We start from the raw sequence: 24,205 nt of genomic DNA on the forward strand, positions 1-24,205 counted from the left end.
TAACCACCACCTGCTCTCCATTCTTTCACTGATGACTTGATGGCTATGGTGCTAACGAGATGCATTTTGAACCATTCATTATTATATTTTAGGCACATATCAGACAGTAAGCCAAATTTGAAAAACTTAAAAAAATAATTAATCAAAACAATGTTCCAACATGAGTCTTCTCTAGAATATTACTTGTGAGCATGTAAGTGAGGCTATGAAATTTACCTAATAAATCAAAAAGAAGAAAAAGCAGGCGATGGAACTGTCACTTGGCTAAATAGTCTTGTTTGATATAAAATTGGAGCCTGCCAAGCCTGAGAACCCAAGTTTGACTCCTGGAATCCACATGGTAAAAGAGAACAGACTTCCAGAAGTTGTCCTCTGACGTCAACATGTGTGCCATGGCAGATGCCACCCTTCCCCAATAAATAATATCAAAATTTTTGAGGGTCTCATTTTGTAGCTCTGGTTGTTCTAGAACTTACTATGTAGAGTGTCCTGGCTTAGAACTCATGTAGATTCACCTGCCTCTGACTCCAGAATGCTGGAACTAAAGGCATGCATCACCACACTTGACCTATAGATACTGTAATTTAAAACACACACACACACAGAGAGAGAGAGAGAGAGAGAGAGAGAGAGAGAGAGAGAGAGAGAGAGAGAGAGAGAGCTTGAAGCACAGGTGCCTATCAATGAGAGTCAAAAGCTGGCAAACTGGTATGCTCTGCCCTAGACCTTTTTCCTCAGGCAGGACCCAAAGGGGCTACATTCATTCAGGGGTGGCCAGTTAGTCCTGGCTCACAGTCGAGGTCTAAACAGCCATGGGCAGGCTGGCATGCAGAGAACTTCTGGAACCAGAGTATTTTAGAGGAGGACCTTTCTAAATGCAAACCTCAAGCTTGGAACTTAAAGCATGCCCTTTGAATGGAGGGCTTGATAAGAAGGAAAATAGTAGACAAAGGTGAACCCACCCACCTCTGGAAGAGAAGCACGTTACGGGGAAGATGAGAAAGGTGTGTCAGTACCACCTACACTCAGCCACTCATCGCGAGGCTCTAAGTGCCTCAACAATACCATTCACACTGAAAAGTAGCCTTAGCTAAAGGACACATTTCTGTGTCGGGTCTGAGGGTGAGAATATCTCCTGGATTAATTCCTTTAGTCACACCAATCTCATCAGGTAGGTGTTGTATTCATTTTTAAGATAGAAATACAGGGAGCTGTAGAGGTCACCTGCCCAAGGCCACACAGCCAAGAAAAAATGGATTTTGAATACAGATCTAATAAATAAAGTGATTCCATAAAAATTAGGCCTTCTAAAATCTGGCACCAGAACTCCAAAGAGTAACAGTTTCTTTCTAAAATCATCAGTGTTCCCATTTGGCTAGACTGTCATTGTCCAAGGCTGGGCTCCTTCTCTTTAGATCAGATACTAGATTCTTAGCAGGTACCTGAGAAGACACCAATTTCTTCCTTGCCCTTGGAGAAACAGAGTACCACCTTCACCCTCCCCTCCACACACCTTGTGGCAGTTTTCCCATCGAGTAACTGGGTGGGTTTGTAAGGCTGGCCACAGCTGGGGCTTGGGTCCAGGCTGGGTGACTTAGTTATGGGAGGGGCATTGATCCTGGAGCTCAGATCTCCACTCAGGAAGTTCTTTGCATAGGAGGCAAGGTTTGGCACGCTCACCACTCGGCTGGGCACTTCCTCCATCTTCTTTTTCTGTTTGTGTTAGAGGGAAGCTGTTAGTGTTACCCGGGAAACAGCATTATTATAAAAGCAAATAGGCTTACCTGACTCAAACGACAAGGAAAAGAGGTAATATTTATATACTGATATATTGTCTGAAAATTTGTTTGGGGTCCAGGCATATTACCATATGCCTTTAATAATCTCATCACTCAGGAAGAGAGGCAGGCAGATCTCTGTGAGTTCAAGGCCAGCTTGATCTACACAGTAAGTTCTAGGCCAGCCAGGGTTACATAGTGAAACCATGCCTCAGTTTTGTTTAATTTAATGGATAATTTATTGCATTGCTGGGGATGAGATCCAGGCTTCAAGCATGCCAGAGCTCTTTCACTGAGCTATGCCCCATCCCTTCAAACTATTTTTTTCTCCAATCTTTATTTCACATCTTTAAAAAACTCACAGGTCTATAATCTCTATCCAAGACTTGGGGAAAGACATACTTTATAATTTTAAAAATATTTTAGAGGGCATATGGTAGCAGGGACTGGCCCCGCTTCATCTCCACCTTCATCCTCATTAGCCTCTAGAGTGCAAGTTACATTGCTACAAAGGTGCCTAAGTTAAAAAGCACAAATGAGATACTGTCAGGCCCACTCAGTCTAGGTTTGTTACTCTGTGAGCTATAAAATGCTGATTCTTTTCAACTTGTAAGAATCTGTGGCAGGATATGAGAGAGTTGTGAAAATGCTCATCTTTACAAAATCCACAAGCATTACAGAGAAATACAGGAAGAAGAGGGATATTCTTACTATTACCCTCCTCTCCCATTATCTAGATGGGATATTAATAGTGACGCATATTTGCTTTAGAAAACACAGGGTTCATAGAAAGTACAAGCCACACACAATCTCTTAGTACTGTTTGCTAGCACTTTAGACTGTTCCACTGGATGCCCACCTGCCCATCAATGTGCTGCAGCTACTTTGAGAAGAAAAGAAGCCTGCAGATTGTATGTGTTAAAACTGATTTACCTTCATGGAAGGGGTCAAGTATCCCGGGTGAGGATTGAAAGAGAAGGACCGATTCCGGTGGGACATGGCACTGGGGAAGGCCGCATAGTGAAATCTTCTCTCTTCCTGGAAAATCAATGCAACCAGGTCCTAGAGAGCTTAGGCATGTGCCACTGGTCTTGTCCAGATGGTGGAAGGGCAGAAGGAAAGCCTTGGAGAAGTGGGGTGGGAAGGTGAGTGGCAGTCAAGCGGCCAATCACTGAAATACTCCAGGCTTCATGTTACCAGTGAAGGAAAGGGGAAGCTGCCTTAGCAAGGAAAATAAATCTAACTATACTGAGCATCTGAAAGTAAAGTCTAGTACAAAAATTAAAGTAATTAATCAAAGAAAACTCTTCCCCATACTCAAAAAATTTCAACCTGTCTTTCCCTTGCCTTTGTTTGAAACAGGGTCTCATGTACTCCAAGTTGGCCTCAAACATACTATTTAGCCAAGGATGTGCATGGCCCTGAACTTCTGATCTCTTTCTGACCCCCAAGTGCTGGTTTTCAGGCATGTGCTACCACACTTGATTTGTGTGGGGCTAAGGACTGAAGCACCACATGTGGGTGCTGGGAACTGAGCCTGGGCCCGCTGTGAGAACAACGAGTGTTCTTAACCTGAGTGACTTTTCTTTTAAGATAATCATAACCGGGGCTGGAGTTAGCTCAGTTGTTAGGAGCACTTACTGCTCTTCCAGAGGACCTGAGTTCAATTCCTAGTGCCTATAATCAGGTAGTTCACAAATGTCAGTAACTCCAGGTCCAGGGGGTCTGACACCCTATTCTGGCTGAAAGGGGACCTGTATACATGTAGCGTGCACACATACACACCTAAATATAAATAAACAAATAATTAAATTAAAAAAGACAATCACAACTACAATACCTTCCTACACGTACCAAGTTAGCAGTTATTCTTTATTAATAAAATTCTAAGAGTCAAAGACAGACCAAGGGGAGAGACATCCCTAAGGAAGAGAGCATCAAGTCTTAATGATTTTTGAGGTATAGAATCAAAGGACTTGGAAATAATCTTCCAGGGGGTCTAGGGAATGGGTTTGCTACTGAAAAACAGGTGGTTGATCATACAAAAGGAAAGTCAACAATGGCAAATTTGAATGATTCTATTAAAATCCCAAGATAAGTAAATGGATTTTTATCAAATTCTGTAGGTTAAAAAACAGAATCAACATCAAACAAATGCTGTTAAACTTAGGAGTAGGATTTTTTTTCTTTGCTTGTATGTCTCTCTCTCTCTTTCTCTTTCTCTCCTTTTTTAAAAAATTTATTTTATGTGCATTGGTGTAAAGGTGTCAGATCCCCTGGAACTAGAGTTACAGACAGTTGTGAGCTGCCAGGTGGGTGCTGGGAATTGAACCTGGGTCCTCTGGAAGAGCAGCCAGTGCTCTTAACCTCTGAGCCATCTCTCCAGCCTCCCCCCCACCCCCCCACCCCCCGCCGCCTCTTTTTTATGAGTACTTACTAGTAACAGGGGGAAATAATGAAGGATTGATGGGCAACATTTTATTTGGGCAACTCCAGAAAAGCTAGGTTCAGAGCAGGCACGCTTACTGTGCGGGTTGAGCGGTACCTCCCCTTCCGGCCCAGTCCTCACCGTGAGCCGCCTGATGATGTCCTCTCTCTCCTTCAGGCGCGTCTGCAGGCGGCCTATGAGCTGCAGGTCCTCAGGCCGCGAAGTTCCTTTCCCTGGCTTCTCTCCAGAATCTTTCAGCCTGTTCAAAATAGGTGGTTAGTTCTTCTATGGAGGTTTCTCAACAGGCAGGTGGGAGACTGTGCTAAGCATGGCCACCCAGGACCTACCCCTGATCTGGCTCCTGCCAGTTCTTTCACACCTTCAGAACTAAGGGCTGTGCACATAGATTCCAGTGCAGCCAGGCTTCTGGGGCCATGTGTAGTTCTGGAGCAAGAGCCCTACCCCACCTCGACCTGCAGGGTCCCCTGGTGCCCATGAGGCTCTTGCCCCATCTGATGGGGACACAGAGCACAGCCTGAGTTGGCCTTAGAGTCAAGAAGCCCTTCAGGTGTGGTTGTAAAGGAGACAGGTGTGGACAAGACACACTGCAACTGTTTTGGGTCAAGACTGGTTTTAGAGAGCACAGGCTCTGAAATTCCCTTCCTACTACATAACCAGGGGGAAGAGGTTTTAACCTGTGGGCCTGGATCACTGCATCACTTCCTAACTGGTCTCCCTGTCAATCATCCCTTCTTTTAGTTCCACTATCACTCAGCAAGTAGAAGAAAGCTTCTTCTGGCCCTCCAGGGTACTGTCACACGTGTAGTGTGTATTTACACAAACACACACATACACATAAATAAAGATAAATCTTTATAGATGAATGCATCCCTCAACTCACATTAAGAGTAAACGGCAATTAACACAGAAGCAATTTAGTCGAAGTGCAGACAATAAGAGATTGCTATAGGGGCCGGGCGGTGGTGGCGCACGCCTTTAATCCCAGCACTCGGGAGGCAGAGGCAGGCGGATCTCTGTGAGTTCGAGGCCAGCCTGGGCTACCAAGTGAGTTCCAGGAAAGGCGCAAAGCTACACAGAGAAACCCTGTCTCGAAAAACCAAAAAAAAAAAAAAAAAAAAAAAAGAGATTGCTATAGGTTGCTCTCCACAAACTGATGGCAGGGCCCCACTGCTGAAGACAACACCTATTCATCTTATTGAACATGGAGACGTTGAGCTGGTCCCTGCATAGAGACTTCACCCTACATTATAGTGTCTTTGGTACAGGAAGGTACTCTGCATGCAGTCAAAGGAGAAGAATAAACACTAACCCAGTCATAAACTTTTTTTTTATCTACAATGGTATCCTGCCTGCAAGATATGCTAGGGCAATGGTGGCACAAAGCTTGTGGGAGTAGCCAACCAACATCTTATTTGACTTAAGGCCCACCCGCACTCCACAAGATGGAACCCATACTCAACACTGCTGTGTGACCAAAAGCCTGAGACTAGATTGCCTAGGGACCTAGGGTAAAAGCAAATACTACTGCTCTAAAAAAAACCCCAGCAAAACATATCAATAAAATGACTCCTAATGACATCTTGCTGTACTCATATATCAGTGTCTTGCTCAGCCATCATCAGAGAAGCTTCGTTTTATAGCAGATGGAAACAAATACAGAGAGGCACAGCCAGATGCTATACAGAGAGCAAAAGACTTTTGAACCCTCAGCCCTAAACAGGATGTCTCCATCAAATCCCCTCTAGTCTCAGGGAAACCTGCAGAGGTGAAGGCTCAAAGATTGTAAGAGCCAGAGAGGATGGAGGACACCAGGAAAACAATGCCCTCTAAGTGAGCAGGATTGGTGCTCAGAGGAACTCACAGAGATTGAAGAGCATGCACAGAGTCTACACACCTCTGCACCAGATGGTGTCCTGGAGCTGAAAGGACAAGTGGGAACATACTCCCATTCCTAGCCCAGAAGCTCTCTCTAATTGATAACCATTTGCAAATGAAAATTTAGTTTTCTCCAAGGGAGTCTCAACCAGGGAAACAAACTACTCTTACAGGCAGGCTGCATGCTCAGAACAGATGGCCACAGAAAACAAACTCAACAGCATCTTTGGAGGTGCTTTGTCTCACAATGTCGTGTCAGCACATTTCCTTTATTTTTCTATCTTATTTTTAATTTTCATTTTATTTGTGCATATTTTCTCTTTCTCTTTTTACCATATAAGTCCTCTGCATATATATTCTGTCCTCTAGTTTAGTGTTTTTATGGGTTTCCTGAGTGTGCGAACGAGTGGGTCTCAGGGTCTTTATCTGTTTCTTGTGCCTGTTCTTAGGTTCTTTTCCTTCTGTTTGTTTGTTTTGTCCTATTTCAATGTGTTAGACTTTGTCTTATCTTATTATACTATATTATACTTTACTATACTTTACTGTTAATATAATAGAAGTCTGTTTGTTTTCTAAGGAGAGACAGAAAGGGGGTGGATCTGGATGAGAAGGGAGGCGGGGAGGAACTGGGAGAAGTAGAGGGAAGGGAAACAGGAATAATGTATATTATGCAAGAAAAAAAATCTATTTCCAATTAAAGGAGAGAGAGAGAGAGGTAGAAAGACGGAGAGAGAGAGAGAGAGAGAGAGAGACCGCCATAGCCCCTCCTCAGGAGTCATCACAACAGAAGAGGGGCGGAAAGACTGTAGGTGCCAATGATTGAATGACTACGAGGAAAAACTGTGACACAGCAAGGCAGTGTCACAGAGAAACTCACGATGGTGGTGACAGCATGTGTGAGATCTGTACAAGCTCAAGACAGACAAAATCCCAGCATGGAGATGGGAGGTGAACACCAAGTCCCACACCTAGCTGAGGGGCTACTGGCAAATGAGAGAGCCATGGGACGGGGAGTCATTTTTCTCTATGAGTACAGCCTCTGGTATTTGCTCCTCCAGTGGATGGCCACATATTCAAGAGTATATGGGCAGTACAAATTATACTTGATGGGAGTGAATATGATCAAAACACATTTATGAATTTTTCAAATAACTAATAGAAATGGGAAAAATAAAATAAAATGAGGGATGGCCAACCATCCTCAGTTGCCTGGAAATGAAGAGCTTCTGGAACCTAGAGAACATCTAAGTTTTAAAACCATGAACACTAGGGACACTAGGGTGAGTTGGTCACTTCCCAAAACGGTAACCTGCCAGTCCCTCCCCACCTGAGCCCAAGACTTTGCTCACTCGGCTTCCAGGGCAGCCAGCCTGGCCTGGAGTCGGGCCTGGGCACCACTGAAATCTGCCACCATGGCCTGCATCTCCTTCCGGTGCTCCTGGCGGAGTGCCTCCACTTCCATGGCTCTCTGGGCTTTCTGGTCCTCCTCCAGCAACCTGTGATGGATGAAAGACAGTCAGGGTCACCCAGGCTCCGAGCCTGAGCCCTTGGACTTTGGGGCTCATTTCTCCGTTTGGTGGCCTAGTTTAAAAGGCCTTGAACTAAGTCATATCCAAGTGCCTTATGAGAAGTCTACCTGGGGTCTCCGGGTTATGAAACTGAGGGTAAACCTCCCGTGGGAACCCTTCTTAGGATCTTCCCACACCAGCAAAGGAGAACCCCGGTCAAAAGAGCTGCCTTCCTTGGAAGAAGGAAAAGAGGCCTGGAGGGAGCCCTAGAAAACACTCCCTTCCCCTGCATGCCCTCCTCTGAGGCAGAGGGAGCATTCCCTCAGGTCTAGACCTCTGAAACCAAGGAGAACCCTATCCAGGGTTTCCAGAAAGGTGGGCGGGACAGGTAAAAGGGCGGAAGTTAGGGCCAGGCTACTAAAGTCCTTGGCTTTTGCTATTATTTTAACTGTGTGACCTTTGGCCCAGTGTCCTCTTCCGTTAGATGGAAGTGACACAGTACCTACCTCACAGGGTCATTGCGAGGAGAAATTGAGCTCATGTATATCTGGAGAAGTCCATGGCACAAAGTCCTTTTTAACCACAAGCTACCATTGTTCTCTAGAGGAGGCTCCTAATGGGCCGCAGCTGAGTCCTAGGGGCGTACTTCTAGGAAGTACACATACATTTTTATGTTTTTCTCCCAGGTGAGGGATCATTACTTTCCTCACTTGAAGAAAGACGTGCCTAGGGTCACGTGGCACATCTCTTGATCTTTGGTGCTCCATCTCAGCCAGGTGGGCTCCTGGCTTTTTTTTTTTTTTTTTTTTTTTTTTTGGTTTTTTGAGACAGGGTTTCTCTGTGTAATTTTGGTTCCTGTCCTGGATCTCTCTCTCTCTGTAGACCAGGCTGGCCTTGAACTCACAGAGATCTGCCTGGCTCTGCCTCCCAAGTGCTGGGATTAAAGGCATGCACCACCACCTCCAGGTTCCTGGCTCGTCTTAGATGAACTCATATTTCAGGGTCACCTGGGAGGGAGGCCCCATGACCTCAGTTAGATGACGATTGAGTTATTTCACAACAATGTGAGTGCACAGGGTGGGAAGGGTCCCGTGAATAGCCCATCTTGCTGTGGTCGGCTCCCTTCGTGGACACTCTCACATTGGTTATTTTGTGTTGTTTGAGACAGGGTCTTACCCTGTAGCTCACACTGCCTGGAGCTCACTATCTTGCCCAGGCTGGCCCCAAACTCTTGGCACTCCTGCCTCAGTCTCCCAAGGGCTGAGATCACAGGCATGCGTCACCATGTCCAGCTTCCTTTGGCTGATGTTACTTAGATGCTGCTGTCTGGAGGAGGCCAGGTCCTTCATTCTCTGTTCTGGAAACCCCCTCACCTTCACTGTTACAGCAGCAAGGGTGAAGCACAGTCTGAGAGGTGCCACAATTTCACCTGCCAACTCCAGCATCTCCTGGGAAATTTTCAGGAATGTAAATTCTAACTAATTCTAATTCAGGGGCTAATTCTCAGGCTCCTTCTCAGCTTTATTGAATCTGACACATCTGACACAGGGATTAGTTTAGCAAAGTGTTCAGTGAAGAGTGTGTGTGTGTGTGTGTGTGTGTGTGTGTGTGTTCAAGTACAAGTTCTTGTCCGTGGTAGGAAAGTGCTCTCTCTACCACTAGCTGCATTCCCGGACCCCAGATTTAAACTCAATTTTATGAATTTTAACCACGGATTCCCCACTCCCTTATTAAGTCAGTGCTATGTGCCTAATCTTGTTCCCAATACTTGGCATGGAATCCCTTCTGGGGGTGTCAGGGTAGAGTCAGAAAGGTCTCACTATGTGGTTTCTGCTGGCATCGAACTCAAGATTCCTCTACCTCAGCCTCCTAAGTGCTAGGATTAGAGGCAGTGCCATTACCCACGATATCTCTTTTCTTTGTCTCAATTTTCTCTACCACTTACGTGCTGGGCTTTCCCATGCCTGATGCCCTGGGCAACTGGGGCCTGGGAAAAATTAAAAAAAAACTTGGCTGTGGTCATGCACAAGGCGAAAAGTTACACTTGTTGACCAAAGTGCAAACCCCAGCCTTTCTGCATACCTGTAGTGTGGGGTAGAGCAAGCTGTATGAACCCCTGCGCCATCTCCCTTCTCTCTTACAAAGAACTGCTTTAAAGATTAAATGACCAAGTACAATCAAAGTGTGAAGTAGTTTAGAACTGGCCCAGCAGGGTTCACAACACACAAGTGAAAATAATCAGAGGAAAGAGGATCCTCTGTGTATTAAGATGACACAAGAGAAATTGTGAATACCTAACTCTGGGGTAAAACATGCAAAAACAGATGAAGCACACAAATTCCTTGACCAAAACAAACGGACAAATCTTATTCCTAAAGAAACAGATACCCTAAGAAGTCCTAGTCAAGAGACTGAATTTGTATTATAAACCTTCCAACAGTGAAGGAAACTCTCCCAGCGTGGTGCTTCCTCAATGCTTGGTAGGGGGCCAGGCTTTCTGCTCGCCTGTTACTGCCCTGAGCCCCTGAGCCAGGATGGCATTGCCCCTTTGTCAAGACGCAACCATAGCTAGTCAGAAGGCACAGCACTGTCGGGACGATTCCATTTCATTGTCTCTTCTGGGTCTGATTCTAGGTCTAAGAAGTCTTGAGGGGAGAGGAGAGTCCTGTTTCAGATCTCAGAGGCTCCAAGCAATGATGGAGGAAAGGGAGGAGGGGAAAGAGAGGAGGGAGGAATGTGCAGAAGGCAAAGAATGGAAGCTGGGTGGCCGACTCACCGGTGCTGCTCACGAAGCTGCAGCGCCTCCTGCAGGTGCTGTTCCACCTCTGCACGCAGGCGTAATACGGTGCCTTGGAGCTGAGCATTCTCCTCCAGGAGCCCCTTCTCAGCCGCGCGGGGCATGGAACCAGGAGGCTCTACAACGCCCACATCCTGAGGGTAAGGCAGCAGGTAGAGACTTTTTAATTTTTTTTTTTTCCCAGCAGGGGCCAAAGCCAGCTCAGCGCGAGGGACTTAGGGGTGCTGCTGACAGAGCTGTATCAGGTTCCTGATGAAGGGCTCCCATGCAGTCTCTTCTTGTTTGGGGTGTTGGCTAAATCTGGCCCTCTGAGAGTTTAATAAGAGATCAGGAAATCCACACATTCCACCTGTTTTTAAGCTGCCATGTCTTTAACCTTGCAACTTCCCAGCGGTCACTGTCCTAATAGTTAGGAGATACGTGTCAATTGTACTGTATCAACAATCAGTTCTCCAGGAGTTATGAGTGTGGAAGGTCTGGGCAAACAGAGACCCTAGTGTGGAGCTGTTTCAACATCAAGCAGGGGGCGTATCACAAGGAGGCAGAGTCAGGGTGCTGGTCCCAGGAGACCAAGAGAGAACAGGGCTGTAGATGAAGTTTGTAGCCATTGGCGGAGGTTTTTCCATGACGCATTGAAGCATCTGGAGCGTATTCCAGTGACAGCCACAATGTCATGCTGTGTGTTACCCCAATACCTGAAGCTTGATGCTGGAATTGTTGCAAGGTGATAACAACTAGAGCAGGAATTAGGAATGTGTAGGGAAGGGGCTGATGTGCAGAGCCTGAGCAGGAAAATAAAGGGGAGTTGCCTGGGGTCTGGAGAACAAGACCAGAGAGGTCTAAACAGGGAGTTGGTCTAGGGAGTGTTCTGAGATATTTCCCCCACAGATTGGAAGAATGATCCAGACTAGCTAGCTACCTGGAGAGCTAAGAGGTACAAATAGGTATCTGAACTGTAAGTAAACTGTAACACTCCAGATCTGCTTTCTGCTTTTCAAAGATGGGAGCCTGCAGACCACCAAGTGTTCTAGGGGTGAAGAGTGGGAGCAGGGTCTTGCTATTTCCAGCAGGAAAGAGATCTCATTCCCAGAGCCCATCCATATGGGGATGGTCTCTGTGAGCCTAATGTGGTCTTAGAAGGAATATGGTGTGGACAGGGGCAAGGGAACTGACCTCTGTAATAAAGGTGTGGTCTGTGCCATTCCCTGAACACTGATTGATGGCCTGCCACTTCCCCAAGGGTCCCAGGGCCCTTTGCTCGTTCTGGAGCACCTCCAGTGCCTTCTGATGCTCAGAGCAGGCAACTCGCTGCTCTGTCAGCTCCTGCCTCAGGGACTCTGGAAGGAAGAAGAGTGAGAGATCATTCCTAAACTTATTTCAGGATCACAGAAGCAAGGGTATGATATAAGGAACATTTGATGTGCCCTGCAACCACCCTAGATGGTATGTATAATCCCACTACCCTGCCATCCTCCTTCCCCCATCCATCCCAGCTCCATTTTATTATAAGCAACAGGAAGGGTAAGCAACCCTGAGCTACGCTGCTATTAAATGGTGGAGCAGGATTCAACATTCCAAGTGTTTCTTTTTTTGTTCTGAACCACCTGGGTGGCTACTGCTGGCTAGTTAGGAGGAGTAGCAGGGTAGAGTGTGTTAGCCTCAGTCTAGACCAGATCCTGAGGCAACACTGGGCCTGGGCACCAAGTCAAAGGAAGAACAAGGAACCTGTTCTGGAGTCAAGAGTCTCAAGTCAGGAATCTTGATATTTATGTCAGTTTCCTAAGGAGACAAAACTCTTAGCCATGGGCACAGGATCTTGGCTGGCTCATGGGGGCAGAAGATGGTTATCCATGAGGATTCAGACTAAAGCCAGAACACGTTGGGAGAAGTTGACTCAACAAGTCATTGTAGCCCTGTGAGGTGAACGCTGTCGGTGCCCTCGTTGGACAGATGGCGGACTGCCCAGGCCACGCAGCTAGTGAGAGTAGGAATTAAGTTTGAAAGCTAGATAGCTTAATTCCAGAGATCTTAACTGCCTCTGCTAACTCCTGGAACACTGAGAGGGGGCAGTGTTGATGTCAGGATGGAACCAGAGATACATTTTATGCTGGGGATAGCTTGAGGCAGGCAGAAGAAATTCAGATGGAGCCTGGGGGCCTGAGCTCCCCATTTGAAGATGTCACTGGGATAGAAATCCACAGCATTGAGTCACTCCAATGAAACCTGTGCCAGGCCTCATACCTGAGTTCTACTGAGTTCTAACCGTAGTGTCTATGTCCACTGGACTCATGTTGTATGCTAGACATGTAATATTTAACATCCCATTTAATGCATACAATGACCCTATGAGGTAGAGACAATTACAGATCCATTTTTATAGAAAAGGAAAATTCAACCTAGAACCCCCATCCCTACCCCTCAGGTCTAATGGATAGTTGGGAATGGAACCGGTATTGTTGCCATGGCCTGTGTACCCTGCGTGCCACTGGTTTCCATTTGTAGAGCATGCAGGCGGCTGGGCTCTCCCAGGTGGAGAGTGGGATGTTTACCGAGCAGCAGAGGCTCTTGCAGCTCTTGTCCGGCCTTCTCCTCTAGGGCCTGGAGCTCCAGCAGGTGTGCCTGGTGTTGGATCTGGAGGCTGTGACTGGACTCCTTCTTCAGGAGCGCCTCTGTGGCCTGTGGGCAGAAGCAGAAGGAATGGGACATGAAACGGGTTATTAGGGACTCTTTGGTGGTGGGCTTTCAAACTGTGGTACACTAATGGCCTGACCACACCACATGCCTTGTAAGTATTTTTAGCTAGCAGATAAAGTCATGGGTTTCATTATGGTGTGTTTGTTCATTATACTTTGCTCTTTTTTCTTTTAATTTCTTGTCCTTTTTTTGAGCCAGGATCCCAGGTAGCTCAGGCTGGTTTAGAACTCACTTTGTAGCTGAGGCTGACCCTGAATCACTAATCTTCCTGCCTCCACCTTCCAAGCAGATTATAGGCATGTGCCGTTACACACCTTAATTATGTAGTACTGGGGATGGAACCTAGGCCTTCAAACAAACAAAAGTAAGACGAATATTTCACCAACAGGGCAAGCATCTCCACCCCATGTATTTTGTTCTGTTTTTTCCTCTCCACTGCTTTCCTCACACACACATGCTTCTGCTGGCCCCTTTCCTCCACCTAAGAAGTTCCTTTTCTGATTTCATGGCACATGCGTTCCATTACCCCGGCTTAGGTCCACTGTCTCCTCCCTTTAGACTGCTGCTTCCCGGCTTTCTACGTTCATGTCCTACGTGGTATGTCTGACAGAGAACAGAAGGGAGGGATTGGGCACTTTCCTACTCTGTATTATAATGACACATTTATATTTCATTTTAGGAAAAGGAATCTACACATACATGCTATTAACAGCTTAGCACACATACGGTGTTAAAAGTTTGTTTGTTCTGAGTTGCTCCTCACCAGCTCAGATGCAAGACTGATACTAGTAAAAACTAACTAGACTCAGCATTTCAGGAAGTACTTGAGCCCAAACACCTACTGAATGAGGGAAGAGTGCAAGGCACAGTAACAGCAGCACAGATCCCACAGGTCTCAGAAAGTGGCTCATCATCGGGGGTGGGGGCTGGGGGGTGGGGGGTGGGGTTGGGGCGGGGCAAGACTGAGCTCTGGAATGATTGTCTGTTTCCTGCTTCCTCCTTCTCCCAGGTGATCTGGGGGCTGGAGATGAGACGTAAGATCGTTTTTTAGGATGTTAGCCTGCTGCCTTCCTGGACTGCTGGCTTTCTGAATAAAGCCAGAATGAAAGATTCAAATTCAATTCTATCTGCAGGTACGCCTCTAGGAACTGGAAACAGGAACACCAGCTTTCTGGCAACTCTACAAGCACAACATCTGGACTCTCTGACATGTCATGGAGCTAACAATTGCTGCCTGGCTGGGGCTTGGGGTTTGGTTCCGGGATGAGAAATTCCAGAAGGGCAGCCAAGTCCTTTTACTTGGGGACTTCCCTTCTGCTCCAGGCACTCTCTGGAGCCTTTGCCTAACAAATTGAATTGCTATACATTTCGGTTCGGTTTCCTTGTTTTGGCCTCTGTTTTAGCTTGTTCCGCTCTGTTCTGTTTTTATTCCTGATTTCATGCCTCTGATTTCAAAGTATCTTTCTGTCCTGTTCCATCTGGTTTATTCCAGAGCTCTGACTGTTAGAATGGGTAGCAAAGCCTCTATTTCTGGCAGCAGTTCCTTGGGGGCATGTTCTGGCAAGATGCTCTGACTATGTTTATTCATCTATGGGAAAAGGGTTGCTGGTTTTGATCTCCCGAAGTTTGGAAGGAAGTCAATGCCTTTTGTACACCAAATTGCAATTGTGGAGTTAGTCTACGTATTTTATCTTCTGCCTTTGTCTTGCTCATACAAGATAATTCACTGTCCAAGGACACTAGAAGCTGTAATCTTGGACAGCTCTTGATGGAATGTAACATCCTGCAACTAACCAAGAAATGAAATGTTTAAAGGAAACTGGTTCACAAACGCATGCAACAATGCTGTCTGCTTGGGACTTACAACAGAAAAGAACCTTAAGAGTTTAACAATGTGTGGCCAGGTGCTCTTGATTTGTTACATTGTGTCCAAAATGTAATTTGGATTAAGCTTCCTTTTAATAAATTGGTAAATAAAAGCCTGGTGTGGTGGCATGTCTTTAATCCCTGCATGCCATAGGCAGAGTCAGAGTCAGAGTCAGGTGGATCTCTGAGTTCGAGGACAGCCATGGCTACACAGGGAAAGCCTGTCTCAAAAAAACAAAACACAATGAAATAAAATAAGTTGATAAATAAGCTTCTTTTGTCTCATAATACTAAGTAAGGAGATTAAGTAAAAAGAAATTAGTAAGAATGAGAGGAGATTCAAGAGAAAATGTAAACATCAGGATATATTTTTGATAATAAAAGTTAAAAAGATAATTTTCTTGAGAAAAGTCTTTTGTATGGCAAAATAAGGGATTGTCTTAAGAGAAGAGACAGAATATTTCCAAAATGGAAAAAGAAAGATGGAGACAAAACAAGAATGCTGAAGCATATCAAAGAAGGTTCCAGTAAGTCATATAAGGTTTGATATTTGTATGGTGATTGCTGGTTATTAAAATTCCTAAGGTCAATATTCGGGACATGAATATAAAACTAAAATCTAGTCCTTGCTTTAAACAATGAGGTTTCCTTAAGACACGGGTCTGCTTTTAATAACATTCATAAAAACTGGCTTAAAAAACAAAGATTTTGAGGCTATGGAGATGGCTCTGTGGCTAAGAACACTGGCTTCTCTGCCAGAGAACTCAAGTTCAGTACCCAGCACCAAGTTCCCATGACTGTCTACAATTCCATATCCAGGGTGTCCCATGCCCTCTTCTGCCCTCCGTGGCCATAGGCACACACATGGTATTCACACAGACCTGTGGGGCTGCGGTCACCCTTGGACACAGTGGATGACTGACACTGTGCAGTGTACAGTAGCAAAGCCTGATCTTCATGGCTCCTGTACTTTTAGGTGATTTTTGTACATTATGTACCTTATGTATGCGTGACTAAATGTGTGTCCGAACTGTGAAATATGCAAAAGTTTGCAATTAAGGTAAGTTTCATGTATGCAAAGTCAACAATACTTTTTATACAAAAATGCATATGGCCAATGAAATTCTTTTGACATTTTGCTTTTTAAAATCAACACCACTCAAACAAAACAAAACAAAATCACAAGCCACCCAAACCTGCCATTTGAGTGGTCGCATTATTTGAAATCCTGGTCTACCTTTATTGGCCCTGAAAAAAGAAATATTTTGTTATATATATAGATATGTCTATATCTATATCTAGATATAGATATATATCACTTTATTTCAGAAAATAAGTCTATTTGTCATTAACACCATTACCTAAATTTGTAAGAACTCTAAAAATTTTATGTTGTCAGTACTATAACCTATTATCATCCTAAATTTTGTTTCAAAAACAGCATCTAAATTACTATGTATCTAATTTACCATTTATGACTTTGGTGTAGTCCTTCTGTGTCATAATGATAATTATCACTGGTTTATTTATATGTTAAGTGTCTTCTAAAATAGAATGCATAGGAGAGAACTTTACTATGTCTACCTCCAAGCTAAAACTGATAATGATGTTAAACTTTTCATGGGTTCCTTACTATTCTCTTTAACCAAAGGTAATTAAACTTGCCCTAATATTGTGCATTCTGACTAGTGTCTCCTATAATTTAATGATATTATAAATTGGCCACATAAAGATTATAGCACTGACCAGCATGTCAATATATTCCTAAAAGTGCAATAGTGGCACTTAATATCTTGATGGTAACTGTCTTAGAGTTTTATTGCTGTGAAGAGACACTACGACCATGGTGACTCTTATAAATGAAAACGTTTAATTGGGGCTGGCTTACAGTTTCAGAGGTTCAGTCCATTATCACCATGGTGGGAAGCATGATGACATGCAGCCACACATGGTGCTGGAGAGATAGCTGAGAATTCTACATCTGGACCTGCAGGCAGTAGAAAGTGACTGCCACACTGGGCATCGCTTGGGTATCTGAAACCTCAAAGCCCACCCCTAGTGACCACTTCCTCCAGTAAGGCCATATCTCCTAATAGTGCCACTCCCTATGGGTCTATGGGGGCCATTTTCTTTTAAACACCACAATGACCAACAGCTGTTTAATTGAACTTAAGGTTCACTTAACAGGAGAGAAAATCATGACTGGTGCTTATACCTAAGGCTTCTGAAATCATGGATCTTAGAATAGAATCCACTACTGCCCCTTTATTGTACCAGCATAATTCCTAACTACATTCTAAGCCATATCTTTAGACCCAGAGGTAAGTGCAGCCCTCACCCCTCACCACAGAAGCTTCTTTTAACAGCAGATGGAGACTGTTGTGGAATATTAGTTTAAGATGTGTTACATTTGTTAATGCTGTGTAACATTTGTTTATTGATGCAAAGATGTGTTGCATTCTTTTACGTTGCATTTGTTTAACTCTGTGAAGCTGTGTTACTTGGCCTGCCTAAAACTCCTGATTGGTCTAATGAAAAGCTGAACGGCCAATAGCTACGCTGGAGAGAGAAACAGACAGGGCTGCCAGGCAGAAAGAATAAATAGGAGAAATCTAGGCTTGAGAGAAGCGAGAAAAGGAGAAGGAGAGGAGGAGGCCAGAGGCCAGAGGCCAGGGGCCAGACACACAGCCATACAACCACACAGCCACACAGCCACACAGCCACACAGCCACACAGCCACACAGCCAGTCACAGAGTAAGAAAGGAAGAAAGACATATAGAATAAAGAAAGGTAAAAAGCCTGTGGAAGCTCACAGAGGTTTCCTAGTGAGATCTGAGCTTGCATTACCCAGCAGGGCTGCATAAGGGAATGATTGGACCACGGCATAGTTATCAGGTGTTTGGAAGGGTCTGCACTTGGCTGTACAGTGTGCTTTGATCTAGCAAGGTATGCTTTGATCTTTTGCCCCACCCCTAGGCATTGTTATAGAAAGACCTTTTGAAGAGACAGAAGGGGCCTGTGGATTTTGATCCAGGTCCTCCCTAAGCTATCCTGTGTTTCTGTCCATCTCTTCTCTGCTATCTTCTTTCTAAAAGTTTCTTATTCCTCTCTCCTCCTCATAGGAACCTTTTAAAAGGTGGGAGCTGGCCTCCCACAGATAGTGCCCTGAACAGGGACTTAGGTTCAGAGACCCCCCACAAAAGCCCAGAGGCAAAATGTAGAAGAGAAATGAGTTAAATTAGAAAAGCTGAATAGAAATAAGCCAAACTAGGACTGGGCATTAATAAGTAAGAATAAGTCTCTGTGTATTTATTTGGGAGCTGGGTGGTGGGCCCCCAAAAAGTAAAAATAAACAAAACAGACAAACAAACAAAACAAAACAACTACAGGAGACCATTAACGAAAACCACAACTGGACACAATGTAGAAATAATGGTTGGTGGAGAGGGCAGCTCAAAGGCTACATCTTCAACACAACTCCTATACCTAAGGCTCAGGAAGCATCACAGAAGAGGAAGCAGGAAGATTCCAAGAGCCAGAGGATCAGGAAGTCTGCCATGAGACTGTGTCTCCTAGAAATGGCTGCCTACACAAGTCCTGAACAATGACAATACCAATAGACAGGCTAATGATCATCTCACAGGGTCCTTCCTACCAGGCAAACACACAGGCTAGAGTTGCAGCAGCCGACAGACCCAGGATCCTGTGAGCCGGGTTGTTCTTATAGATTGCAGGCAAATTTGGAAGAAGATATAGAAGAATAACATTGTTTTGTTTTTTCTTTTTTCTGGAGTGCCTAGCACACAGTCTGTATGCATGATGCCATTCTCTTTTTAAAGCTTATTTTGTATTTTTATGAAGGCAATCTGCTCCGTACTACAAAGAACCACAAAGTACTAAGCAACAGGAAAACAAGCAGGCTCCTCGTCTCTTTCCACACCTGTTCTTGGGCTGCCCACTGTGCATGGTTTCTTCTGGTGTTTACTATCACAGAAACAGGTGTCTCCATTCTGCTCGATCTTGATTATTTTTGAGGTTATGGTGTATCTTGCCCTTACAGTAGAGGATTTTGTATTTCACGTTTTATATCTCATAACTTCTCCCTTTCAGATCTCACAGTCATCTCATTTTAAAAACAGATGGGCATGTACTCCAACAGCCTGAACTTCTGAACTTAGATAAGCTGTCATGATGGAAGCACTCCCTTGTGCAACTTTCTGGCTTTTGTTTGAATTACTAACTGCTGTGTTGAAAGCAGATTTGCTTAGTGCTCTTTACCTGAGCCTTGTCACAACTTCTAAAAGTGAAAAACACTCTCAACACAACGCCCACATCTCCATCAGTTCTCTTTTCCTTGGACCCACATCTTTCAGAACCTTAGCTGACTTGCCTTCTTCTAGGCTGTCGGGTGGTACAGTGGTTCCTAAACTCTTCCCATTTGTTCCTAATGGGGCCTTGATCACTTTCACTCTCTCTTCCAGGTCTGCTTTCTTTCTATGAGACACCTCTTTAGGAAGCTTCCTAAGATAACAGGAAGGAATGTGATGCTTGAGACTGGCCAGAAGGTAGCAGGTACAAGCGCTGAAGTTGCTTGAAGTGCCTGTTGGACTAAATGTCGTGACCTGGCCACCACTCTGCAGCTATACCCTCTGGAAGGTGTTTTTCCAGCTAAGTGGTCCTTCTCAGCTTGCTCTTCCCCTTTCTCTTGAGGCTGCCTTGATGAGCCCGAGTTCCTGGCATGCATCACACACAGCACCACTAAAGACATGAAAACAAGATGCTCTTTTTCTTTGAGACAGGGTCTTGCTGTGTAGTCCAGATGACCTTGGTTTCATAGTAATCCCCTCCTTCATCTACCGGAGTACTAGATTATAAACATGTGCCATCATGATGCCTGATGTAAGTTGTTCTTATGCTGTTAAAAGTATACAAAAATAAGAAAAAGAAAATCAGGTACTCAATAGACCAGACTCTGGCTGGCAAGCTACTGAATCTCTGAGAGGTTTTCATTAATGTAGAAAAGGTACTAGAATAACAATGTCCCCATGGTTGCTGTAGTCCTTGGAAACAGTGGATGGAAGGCATTATGCAGAACAACAGAGCCTTGCAGGGACTGGTAGGGCAGATGCCCAGCAAATTGCCCACTTCACAGGGTCACCATACCTTGAGCTCCCGGCCTTGGCTTTCTCAAGTATGTGCAGGGCTCACTGGTGGACAAGCTCAAGGTGGGCCTTGGTGTCCAGGCTGTGTTGAAGGCTCTCCTGGAGACTGTTCTGCAGCTTCTTCCTCTCATGGTCTGACAGCTGCCTGAGTGCCTGCAGGTCCTCCCTGTAGTCACTGGCACATTGCTGCAGAGCCTGCTGCAGCTGGGACTGCTGAGACAGACATCCAGCCTCGGGGCCAGATCCTCCCTGCCCTAGGACTATTGTCCATAAAGGCACCCTTTCCAGGGCCACCTCATCCTTGCTGAACATCCATCTTTGGAACTGTCGAGGGCCAGGGAGGGTGTAAGGCTTCGGACACTTTGGCAGTAAGTGCTCCAGAAGACTCTTCAGGAAGAGCCCCGAGTGTTTGGTAAGTGGTGGTTGTGGGCTGAGACACGAACCTTCCCAGAGAAATCAAGGGACCAAAGAAACCTTGCAGAGGTCCACAGGCAGCCTTCCATATCTTAGATCTCACTCCTTACTGAGGCTTTTCTTCTTGAAACTCTTCTAGTGTACTGTGTTTAGTATTTAGCACCTCTTCTGTAGACAGAAAATACAGTTGTCTCTCTGTGGCTGGGGAGGACTGGTTCCATGACCATATACAACAAGGTAGTATCTGTATAACACACACACACACACACACACACACACACACACACACACACACACACACACCTTCCTATATTAAAGCCTTACTACATTACTTATAATACCAAATGCTATATTAACATTCATCAAGCTGCTTTGTTTAGATGATATGGCAACATAAAGGTTTGCACACATTCAGTACAGATGTACTCTCCACCAAATATATTCTGAAGTTGGCCGAATCTACAGAAACAAAAACCCAGGACACAGACTACTTATTGTCTGCTCAACCTTTGGTGCATATGAATATACCCCCTAAGTATAAAGTGAGGACTTTTATCTGATTTGTTCATTAATGGATCCTCATGGCTCAGAGAAGGTGCTCATGAACACCGCAAGTTTTGTTTTGTTTTGTTTCCTAACCACTACAATTCCAGACCATGGTGATTGTGAATAATTCTGCAGCGAGGAATGCACACATCTCTTTGATGTGCTGTTTCTCTGTCTTTTGGGATCTCACTCAGTAATGAGGATTCTGGATCATACAGTCATTCTATTTAGAATTTGGAGGGGGAGGCTGGAGAGATAGCTCAGCAGTCAAGAGCACTGGCTGCCCTTCCAAACACCCAGGTTTGATTCCCAGCACCCACACGATGGTTCACAGCTATCTATAATTCCAGTCCTGGGGGATCCAACATTCTCTTCTGACTTCTGTAGGTACCGCACACACATAGCACACAGAAGAAATTCATGCAGGCAAAACACCCACACACATAAACAAATATTAAAACTTTTTTGAGATTTTTATTTCATTTATCATTTTAAATTTTTCTTCCCCAGAGCTGAGGACAGAATCCAGGGCCTCGAGCTTGCTAGGCAAGTGCTCTACCACTGAGCTAAATCCCCAACCCCTAAAATTTATTTTTATTTTATGTGTATGGTTGATTCCCCTGCATGTATGTATGTGCACCATGCATGTGCAATGTCTGAGGAGTCCAGAAGAAGGCATTGGATCCCCTAGAACTGGAGTTATAGGCTGTTGTTAGCCATGTGGGTACTGGGAATCAAACCAGTGTCCTTTGGAATAATAGTTCTTAACTGCTGAGCCATCTCTCCAGCCCTCTATTAAAAAGATTTATCTATTTTTATTTATGTGTATGTTTGAGCACTGGAAGTTTTTAATGAATAAGCAAACCCAAGATGTCTACTTTGCCCTGGACCTATAACACCCTCCCCAGCTAGATGGGAACTAGCCCTGTGTACTTTCCAAGGCTGTCTGTAGGAAAAGGCACAGTGCCACTCTGGGATGGCTGAGGCAGATCCTATCCAGAGCTGTCTTTCTACCTGGGTTTGGTTCTGCCAGTCCTCTGGTCGATGTCCAGTCTCCATTGCCTTCTCCTTCAGCACAGAGCCCAGTGGAGGCTGTAGGTCACTTCCTTCCTTGAGGGGTTCTCCAGTCCTTTGAAGATATGAACATTAGAATGATGAAAGGTTGTAGATGTTTCAACTGCTCCTACCTGGGAAGAGGGAGCTCCTGGAGGAGTTACTGGGATAAGAAACCGTTGTCTTACAAAAAGCGACCTGACTTAAGTTCTAAGTTTTAGTGTACAAGGGTCTATAGGAACGACATGAGCTTAGTCAGTGCCTAACAAATAACAGGCTGTGACCTTAGAGTTCTGAGGGACCTGAGAAGCACCAAAAACAGGTCTCTAACCAAGTTTCATAATTTTTCCTATATAAGGAAAAAAATAAAAAATACCACACTTTGCCCAGCCTTCCATACTCTCAAAGCATGCTCATAATTTTCACTGGCTATCCCAGGTATAAACTGGGAGATGGGAATTAGGCTTCTCCCTATTGAAAAGCTGGTCAAAAGCTTAAATAGTTTGGCATCTTAGAGAAGATGCTGACAAATGTCTTTCATGGAGATGCTTTCTCACTCTGAACTCTTGAACTCTAGAAATTAAAATGCTTAGATTGGAAAATTAAGTGTTTGCCTTGTTTAACAGTGTGAAGAAATGTCACACTTTTAATTTCTCATGGCAAGAACATTAGGCCAGGGGACCAGAAGTTAGGGGGGTAAAAGCTCCTGGGGAAAAGGGCATGAGGATAGGGGCTCTGCTTTGCAGAGAAAAGAAGGTCCAGACACACAGGCACAAGATATGTATATACAGGGCTGGAGAGGTGGCTCAGTGGTTAGGGGCACCTGCTGTTCTTGCAGAGGACCTGGGTTCAGTTTCCAACACCCACACGGTGGCTCACAAACATCTGTAATTCCAGTTCTAGGAGGTCTGACATCCTATGGCCTCCACAGGTATTCACACATGCATGCAGGCAAATATTCATACATATAAAATGAAAACCAATTTTAAATCTTTAAAGTATATACTTGTATGAAAATATAATAATTAAAGCCACCATAAGGTTACATTACCATGACAACAATATGCCCTAGTTAGGGACTATTTCTTCAGCCTGGGTCCCGGCATGAGAAGTCATGAATCAGAAACTTGAACTCTAGTATGGCAGAGCTGTAACACATCATCCTCAGCTAGGGGGAGAAAGGTATGCGAACCCAGCAAAGCATGGCCAAGCCAAGCACAAAGGTAGCTCACCATGAGGTAAACATCTCATAGCTTGAGGATGGCTAATAAAGCAGCGGTAGCTAATATAGGTGGGATCCATGGGGGATTCTTCTGTAACAGAGTTCACCTTTCTGCCCCGACAACAGAAGGAAAGGCTGTAGCCAGTCTAGGCTTGAATCTTGGGCAGAATTATTAATCTCTTTGAGTTTCAGATTATTTATAAAGTGTCCTCTATGTTGGTGTGAAAGTTAAATAAGGTAGTTTATAGAAAGCCATAGCCGTGTAGAAGAACATGCAAGATATGTCTTCTCTCTCTAAGCATCAGGTTAAGCCAGCCATAAACACTTGAGGACGGAAGGAATGAGCAAGCAAATCCTTCCCATGTGAGTCTTCATGCTCGGCACACTCAGAAGGCTGCCAAGCTGCCTGTACCTTTCTTCTTCATCGCTGCTGGTTCCTTCTTCAGCTGTCAGGGTCTCCCGGCCCTCTTCTCCAGGCAGTGTCTGGGAAGGTTCCTTCGGCTTTGAGCACGGATCCTAAGGCCAAAACGATGACAAGATGAGACTAATGGAAGTTAGTCTGGATTTTACCTAGCTTGTGAAAACCAGAAAGGGCCTTCAGAGACCCGCTGGGCACCCCACTGGCAGATGTAGGACGGTAAGGTTGGGATGGTGAAGTACCTAGAACACAGCCACAGTTAGTGTGGGCTCTGACTCTTGTGTCCTGATCTGCAAGATAATTCACACAGTTGTAAAACAAACCCAAGAAAGAGTAAGTGTCTTGGCCAGTTCCCACCATCAGTGAATTCTGCAATGGGATATGCAATGGAGCCTTCCCACACCGGTTCTGAACTTTTTACC

The 24,205-nt window shown here is 44.9% G+C and overlaps 1 protein-coding gene across 1 annotated transcript in view; it reads right to left on the reverse strand.

Annotated features, from left to right (window-relative positions):
- The window catches only part of Fam184b (family with sequence similarity 184 member B), a 100,506-nt gene that overhangs the window by 1,608 nt on the left and 74,693 nt on the right, over nt 1–24,205 (reverse strand). Inside the window, exons 7-15 of the mRNA XM_059275848.1 lie at nt 23,778–23,881; nt 22,105–22,219; nt 12,957–13,083; nt 11,581–11,744; nt 10,387–10,541; nt 7,452–7,598; nt 4,348–4,465; nt 2,712–2,816; nt 1,514–1,713 (exon numbers count right to left, since the gene is read on the reverse strand). Of these exons, the coding sequence (XP_059131831.1) occupies nt 1,514–1,713; nt 2,712–2,816; nt 4,348–4,465; nt 7,452–7,598; nt 10,387–10,541; nt 11,581–11,744; nt 12,957–13,083; nt 22,105–22,219; nt 23,778–23,881 (1,235 nt within the window). The remainder of the gene's footprint in view (nt 1–1,513; nt 1,714–2,711; nt 2,817–4,347; nt 4,466–7,451; nt 7,599–10,386; nt 10,542–11,580; nt 11,745–12,956; nt 13,084–22,104; nt 22,220–23,777; nt 23,882–24,205) is intronic.

Source organism: Peromyscus eremicus, chromosome 10, assembly GCF_949786415.1.
Source record: "Peromyscus eremicus chromosome 10, PerEre_H2_v1, whole genome shotgun sequence".
Taxonomy (NCBI): Eukaryota; Metazoa; Chordata; class Mammalia; order Rodentia; family Cricetidae; genus Peromyscus; species Peromyscus eremicus.